Raw genomic sequence first — 8,329 nt, forward strand, 5'->3', positions numbered from 1 at the left:
GGGAAAAGTCGTAGTTTAATAGTGAATGAGCATTCCCTATTCTAAAGTGTTACCAAAAAATCTTGTTTTGTTTTTTTTACTTCAAAACAGGAATATGATCATCTTTTTTCCATGATTAATACGTAAAAGTACATTCTTGTTAAACTTAATTTTATCTTATTAATGAACTGACTTTAAGCTTCCATAGATGTAGACATTTTCCTGTATTGATAAATTTTATTTATTTTTTTCAAAAGAAAGACCAGTTGTGTAATTTCTTTTGAACTTGTAGTTTTTCATCATTGGTTTGGAATGAATTGAATGTCATTTAAGCCCATATCTGCCATTACAGTGCACCAATTAAATTTTTTTCTGCAGTGGTTTGACTTGGAGGAAGTTACTACAGGCAAACTTCATCTGAGATTAGAGTGGCTGTCATTGTACCCGAGTGCTGAGAAACTAGATCAAGTATGTACACACACACACACACACACACACACTGGTATTCCTATAATTATGGGGACATTCCATGTTTTTTATAGTTTTAATGGTTTTTATACTGTACAAACTATATTTTCTATCTGCTTACCCTAAACCTACCCTTCACACAAAACTTTCTGCATTTTCAAATTTTCAAAAAACTTAATTCTGTATGATTTATAAGCTTGTTTATTCATGGGAACCAAAAAATGTCAACATTTACTGGTATTATTATGATCCCCATTATGTAGGGAATACCAGGTATACACATACACACTCATGGAATGACACTGACATGATTAAACATACACTAGCTAAACATCATTTCATTTTTGTCATCATCATTTGCTCTTTTCTATCTTATTAGGTATTAAGGAGCATAAGGGCTAATGACAATCTTTCCTCAGCGCTGCTAGTTGTTTACCTGGACTCTGCCAGTAATTTGCCGGTAAGAACAAGAGTGATGAGTGTGCATGGGTTCTGTCTGAGGATCTGCCATAGGACCATTTTTTTCTGATGACCTGCGGCAGATACATGTTTTACATTTTTGTTTACTTTGTTTCATTGTTTTTATGTTCTACTTTTATGAAGTGTTATGTTCTGTAATAGTCTACTTTGATATGAATACAAATGTGAACAAGCTGCAGTTCTACACACCCTAATGATTTACATGCACTGAAGTTGTTCTCCAGGCTGTATCTTGCAAGGTGTAATTATTGTCTTGCTTCCCCCTAAAGATATTATTCACCCAAATATGAAACATCTGTCATCATTTACTCACCCTCATGTCGTTCCAAAACTTGCTTTCTTCTGCAGAACACAAAATAACAACAATTTTTGTGTGTACAATGAAAGTCAATGAAGTCCAAAATAATATTGTAGTTTGTGGGCTGAACATCATTTTAAGGAAAGTTTGGTATTTAACTGACACCTTTTAATTATGCGGCCATAGAATTATATATTATTAGTTTGCGATGACTGATGTGCAGTGCCGACTTTATTAACGCTTTACATTGTGCCTTCCTCCTCTACTGTAAGAGTGTCTTTGAGGGCAGCTTTGGCTGTGGAAACCTAAAGGAGAGGAGGGCCTCTGGTCTAGTCTTTTGTGAGAACCACGAATCTCTCTATAGAACGTTATTTGTGAGTTTGCCAGTAATCTGCATCCTGGTTCTCCTGATCTAGCTGTAGCTGTTTATCTAACTATGTTTGTAGACATTGCTTCCATTCAAGCTGTTCTTTAGTAACAAACAAACAACACAGAGTACACTGATCTGATGCATGCGAACTTCCACTTTTGCTGTTGGGCATGTGTAGCTTGTAATTGTCATCCAATAAACTATGAACATCACATTTCTTAGATCTTTGTGCCATTCAGTACTACCATAATTGCTCAGTAACGGAGTATGAATGTATGTATGTATGTATGTACATTTTTATTACATGTATTTTGTGTTTAATCAGACTGTCAGAAGCCAAGATTTAAATGTATAGCTTTCATTCACCCATTTATTTTTAACGTCACAATAAGTCACATGATTGATCTTAATACAGCTTGGTCATTCTTAGACATATGATTGACGTTTCCTCATCTAGACTCAGTAAGCAGTCTAAAGAGAAAGGACAAAACTTTTTTCGTTTTTTTCTTTTTCTTTTTAGCTCTTTTTGTTCCTGCCAATAATGTTACACTGATTTGATATGTATGTATTTATGTACATATGTATTTGTGATTTTTATTAGAAATCTGTAAGGCAGGACCAATCGAACTATCATTCTTGCATGTCCTCTTGCTGTGTATTAACTTTCCTATTCTCAATTTCTCTCAATACTTTCTGTGGAAAGACCAATCCTCTTGACTTTAACCCTGATGGCCCCAAACCCCCTTATAAAGTCCTGAAGGTACATTGAGAATGCATGCCGTTCATACAGTGACGTGCATAACAAGCATTGCATTGCATCTGGACCCCAGCATGTTTTCACATCTTTTATTATTTGTTTCATTCTTTTGCGATTTCGGATTATTTCTTAATTGCTTCTCCTATGTATTCTTCCCTCATGAACCACTGCATGTTTAAAGATTTAGCAGATGTTAGAAGTACTAATATACTTATTTATTTATTTATAAATAAATATACTACTGTATAAGTTATTTTACTTAATTTAGTCATGTCTTTTATTGAATTGAGAAATTGAGGCTTTTTGTCGTTAGATTGCTGGTATTTACATTTTCATAGATGAGTTTGAAATAACCTTGTTTCAACAAAGCACTAGTAAGGAACAACTTTTAAAAGGCTAAATGAGCTTTGATGTAATTATGATTAACCAAGCTAGTATAATCAGCTCATGTTAGCAGAGAGCTGAAGTAGATTTTGTTGACTGTTAAAGGAGACTGTACATATTTGGTATGTCATATACTGTACAATTGAATGTTTTCTTTCTATTTTTGTTCAGCAGTCTGGGAAAAAAGTGAGCATAGATCCAAATCCTTTTATCAAACTGACTGTAGGACAAAAGATACACACAAGCAAGGTAACATTCATTAATCAGCTTTTACATGTTCAAGACTAGAACTACACGTATATCCTGTCCTGTTTTGCTCCTGATTTTCAGGTGAGGTATAAAACTAGTGAGCCACTGTGGGAGGAGGCGTTTCACTTCCTTATCAACAACCCTCACACTCAGGAACTGGAAATTGAGGTATTCTACAAGGGAACAAAGTTACTAAGATAATGTTAATTACGAAAGTCTACTGTAGTTTAGGGGTTCAAAAGTTTTGGATTTTTAGAAAAGAAATTAATACTTTGATTCCACATGTACATTTATTACTCCTTTCAAAAACATTAAAAAAATAAATTCAACAATAGTGTATTTAACATCAGTGTCAAATGTATTGCTGTAATGGTAGAATGTAGAGTTGGTTAGAATGATATACTGTTCATTTTGAGAACTCCTCAAAAGATTGTAGACAGCGTGTTACTGTTGGGTTTTGTATTTGTAAAAAGGCAACTGTCATGCATAGATGTTGTTTGTGTGTCTTAGGTGAGGGATAGTAAGCACAAGTGCTCTCTGGGTAGTGTGCGGTTGGCAGTTGCTTCTCTCCTGAAGGAGGCGGACATGACGCTGAATCAGCAGTTCCCCCTGCAGAACTCTGGCCCCAACAGCACCCTCAAACTCAAAATGGCTCTCAGGGTTGGTGTATCTGTATGCTATCAAAAGATAATGTCTCATTTTTGTGTGTATATATATGTGTGCATTCAGCGCTTGTGTCAGTATGTTTTATCCATATAAATATGTTTTTGTGTAAACAGGTCCTCTGTTTAGAGAAGGAGGTCACATCCAGCCAGCCGTCTTCTGTCCGGGTCAGACACAGTAGTCAGAATAACTCTTGCATGACTACTCAACCTCAAACAGCCACTAGCACCAGCAACCCCACAGTCATCCAGCCATCACAAAACCCATCTTGTACCCTCGCACCGGACACCCCTCAAGGGAAAAGAGGATCGGACGGCTCCCTGGTGCGGCTAGCAGAGGCAGGCCGCAGCGTCTCCAGTCTGGAGATAAGCAGCTCGCACAAGCATCAGTCTCACAGAGACTCTACACCTAGTCTGGCCTCTGATATTTCCCTGCCCTCTGCCACACTGGAACTGCAGCAGAGGTTACAGACGCTACAAAAGTGAGTACAGACTGCTTCACTATGTGCAGAAGTCGTTTGTGTTTTGCTTTTTTTTTCCTGTCAGTGTAATTACATTATGTTAGAAGCCACACTGGTGACTTCTTTGTGTGTGTGTGTGTGCATGTTTATGTGGTTTATGAGGACACAAATTTGTATAATGACATGGGTATGACAGAGGTATTACAATATGAAGGTGGTTTATGAGGACACTGCCTATGTCCCCGTAATTCAAAAGGCTTAAAAAAACATACTGAATGGTGTTTTTTTGAAAATCTAAAAATGCACAAAGTTTCCTGTGAGGGCTAAGTTTAGGCGTAGGGCAATAGCACACACAGTTTGTTCAGTATAAAAACCATTACGCCTATGGAGAGTCCCCATAAACCACAAAAACCAACATGCGAGAGAAACCCTAAAAGCCAAGACAGCCAAAAGTGAGACACAAGCAGTACCCAGTGCAGTGTGAACGGCCCAGTGAACAATACGGCATGTCTGACTGGATAGCACTGAGCAGATTGGTCTCTGCTGAGCCACTGACCAATTTTACCAGTGAAACAGTGGGAAGCGTGACATGACCCATTTGTATTTGGCGCTGATTCCCTGTTACAAACCACTAATGGTATCCATGTTTTCTCAGATAATTGAAACTATTAAACAGCCCCAACAATCTAAACCACATTGAGTAAAACTGGAGAAAACAGAGACATAAAGTAGGAGGATTTTCAATAAAAACATCACCATACTTGAAGAAAAAAATGACCATGAATTTACACAAACTATAGAGTATTTTGGCTGAAATATTGCATAATCCTGCTAAATATTGTACAACTACCGTTCAAAAGTTTGGTGTCTTTTTTTTTAAAGAAAATAAAACTTCAGTGAGGAAGCATTACATTAATCAAAAGTGACGGTAAAGACATCTGTGATGTTAAAAAATAACCATTATTTACAATAAATACTGTTTTTTCAACTTTCTATGCATCAAAGAATCCTGATTCTGATTGATCATGTGACACTGAAAACTGTAGTAATGGCTGCTGAAAATTCATCATTGCCATTACAGAAATAAATGTCATTTTAAGAATATTAAGATGTATTCAAACAAAAAACAGAATATATTATTGTGTTTACTGTGTTTTTAGTATGTTTAGATGTTATTCTGTATTTTTACTGTACTTTTGGAATGATTGGATTGTAAAAAGTAGGTTTTAAATACCAGAAGATATCCAGGTGGTTGGAATAGAGAGGTTGAAAAACTCTATTTTAATTTGAAATGAAGTGGATGAAGGAAATCATGCACATTACAGGAACATGCATTAAGAAAGTAAATATTGTAAATATAATTTGAATTTTTGTTACTTGTCAAAATCCAAACCCAGTCTCACGCACTGTCAGATAAACTTGCTGTTTTTCTGTTACAGCGGCTCTGGTCTGAACCGGTATCCACTCGGTGAAGTTCAGCTCACTATCCGACACAGCTCACAAAGGAATAAACTTATTGTAGTGGTTCATGCCTGCAGGTGAGACTACCACATTAACCTTCATCTTTCTATGCTTTATGGTACCACTTACAATCATTTTGTTTGCTAATTTTCAGCTAATTTTTACTTTTATACTGAACTCATCCAGTATATTAGTGATTTATTTATTTGGGAAATGATCAGGTTAACTCTCCTGAACATCAACAACAGTGTGTGCAAATAACAGGAGACATGTTTGCATTTGTATTTCTTTTGTGTGAATGTGTTTCCTTGTGTCTTAATCACAGAAACCTCATAGCACTGAGTAAAGATAGTTCAGACCCATACATCCGCCTGTACCTGTTACCAGACAAGAGCCGGAGTGGCCGCAGAAAAACCAGCATACTCAAGAAGACGCTTAATCCTATCTACGACCAGTCGTAAGAAACACTCTAAACACAGACCATTTCAAAATTTGCTCTTTATCATCACTGGTACAAAAGACCTTGTAAAATAGATGTACACTTTAGCAAACTTTTAAAAATATTTCTTATTATGGAAAGAATGTACTCAAGTGCAAAGGAAATGTTATGTTTTCTGACACGTAATTGCAGTTAAATGAAAATGTGTTATAGACCTAAGTACATCTTTGTGTCATTTTATAATTATTTCTATTGTCTGTGAAATATGGTTGACAAATTGACAAGCATTTATAAAAAAAAAAACTGACAAGCATTTACTACTGATGTAATATCTGTTGAAACTTATGAAACATGTAATTTGTTTACATGTTTGTTATTACACTTTTGTAATGAAGTTGCAATTCATTAAATTAAAACTATATTTATTTACATGAGAATTACACACTACAGTTAAAATAAAAAAGTGCTATACACGTGCTTAGTATGTTAGTCAATATAATACATAAATTAAGTGTATTTATTTAAAACACAGCAATGGAATAAAAAATAAATAAATCTGCCAGTACAAGATGAGGAATTACGCCATGTTCATTGACCACCAGAGAATATAAAGTCTGTAATAATATATTACAGTGATTTTAGAACTTTTTCTAACAGTTTTAGCATACTAATACACATTTACTGATAGTATTCACATCAAACCTTATGTGGTTACAGGCATAGTGACATCTTTAACTAATTTAAATTACATTCAAATGAGAAGAGGACCCACCAGATCCAACTCGTGTCTGCTGTTTATCTTTCTGTATGCATTTGCATGATATTCTCTTCATATTAAATCCACAACAGAGCTTCTTACCGAACAGAGCTAGCTAACTGTTTTACCCTCCAAACCAAGACTTTATAATATACTGCATGATGCAACCGCTGATGTTTCTGAGACATTTTTGTATAATTGCATTACTCAAGGTTTCTTGGTCCCAGTTGTCTGCATATTCAAGCGCAGAGATGCATGTAGCAGAGTAAACCAGTAACTGCAGTAACAATCTCTTGTTGTGTTGCTTTTGTCAGATTTGAGTTCAATGTGTCTATAGTGGAACTGCACAGGAGAATGTTGGATGTCGCTGCCAAGAATGGAGGAGGACTGTTGTCCAAACACAAAGTACTACTGGGCAAGGTAAAACAAAAACAAAGAAAAACAATGACGGATTTACAGGCCTTCTTTTTCTCATTCAGTTGATCACTGGATTTTTATGGAGGCTTACAGATGTCTTTGTCACAGGCAGTTGTGGACTTGGCAAGTGAAGACATTTCTAAAGGATGGACTCAATGGTGTGATTCTCATTTATTCGTACAGTCACTCTTGTAAATGTTCTTTTTCTTGATTACAAAAGCTTCCTTTATCTCTCAGGTATCATCTAACTGAGGATGGCTCGAAGAAGATAATTCAGACGTAGTGGTCCATGCTAGAAAGCAGGAACAAATGGAACAGCAGATAACTGGGACATGTCACGGCACGCACAGGATAATGTAGAAGCTTTAGTAGCAGAAGAGCAGTGCTGGACTAACTAAACCAGGCTACTTCTACTGGGATTTACACTGGCCTACAAAGTGTCTCTCATTCTCACCAAAGCTAAAATCGCCACCTTAAGCATCAATGTCCCGCTTGCTTTCACTTTCTCAAAGGATTCAATCTGATAGTCTTTTTTTTTTTTTTGTCGTCTTGTTTTTGTTTTATTCTTTTATTCACTTTTTATCAGATAAAAATGGTTGCCCATGAAGTTAACAGTAGACAAAAAGATCATTATCAAGATTTATTATTAAATGTGCCTTTTATTTATTGTATTTAAGTAATTTTGATATTATTAAACTTTTTGATTTCTTTTTAATATTATTTTTTTGTAAGCAATCAAAATCACATCAGAAAAAAATGATGTTGCTGGTAAGTTATGGAAAATCCAAGTTATGTTCAGCTCTTCATAAATAATCCATTGATTTATTTTGAAAGTATTTTAATGTATCCTGTTGCACAACACAAAATGAAAAGCCTGTACAGAAATGTTTGATACCCATTTTGCCTGCAAGAATTTTGAGGAAAAGCAAAATGTGTTTTTTTAGTATGCAACATTTGTAAGATGATAATAGCTTGGTTACAAAGTGTTTTGGATTGTTTAAAGACTGTGAAATGGCTGTTGATATGATTTCCAGCCTTATTCTTCTCTATGCATTATGCATGATGATATCATTAAAATATGAAGTTCAACTTGAATCACACTGAACTTGTAACTTGAACACATTTTAGAGTTAAAGGGCCTGAATGC

The 8,329-nt window shown here is 35.4% G+C and overlaps 1 protein-coding gene across 2 annotated transcripts in view; it reads left to right on the forward strand.

The window, feature by feature from the left end:
• LOC306871321 (extended synaptotagmin-2-like) overlaps positions 1-8,281 on the forward strand; it is a 37,373-nt gene extending 29,092 nt beyond the window's left edge. Inside the window, exons 12-22 of one of the 2 annotated variants that reach the window (XM_079419151.1) lie at positions 358-447; positions 827-907; positions 2,908-2,985; positions 3,067-3,153; positions 3,496-3,645; positions 3,765-4,129; positions 5,548-5,646; positions 5,895-6,026; positions 7,080-7,185; positions 7,291-7,340; positions 7,420-8,281. In XM_079419151.1, coding sequence (XP_079275277.1) covers positions 358-447; positions 827-907; positions 2,908-2,985; positions 3,067-3,153; positions 3,496-3,645; positions 3,765-4,129; positions 5,548-5,646; positions 5,895-6,026; positions 7,080-7,185; positions 7,291-7,340; positions 7,420-7,465 — 1,284 coding nt within the window. In that variant the 3' untranslated portion in view covers positions 7,466-8,281. The remainder of the gene's footprint in view (positions 1-357; positions 448-826; positions 908-2,907; positions 2,986-3,066; positions 3,154-3,495; positions 3,646-3,764; positions 4,130-5,547; positions 5,647-5,894; positions 6,027-7,079; positions 7,186-7,290; positions 7,341-7,419) is intronic. The other variant, XM_079419150.1, reaches the window with a different exon arrangement.
• Positions 8,282-8,329: the final 48 nt, after the last annotated feature.

The sequence above is a fragment of the Barbus barbus genome (assembly GCF_936440315.1).
Source record: "Barbus barbus genome assembly, chromosome: 1".
Taxonomy (NCBI): Eukaryota; Metazoa; Chordata; class Actinopteri; order Cypriniformes; family Cyprinidae; genus Barbus; species Barbus barbus.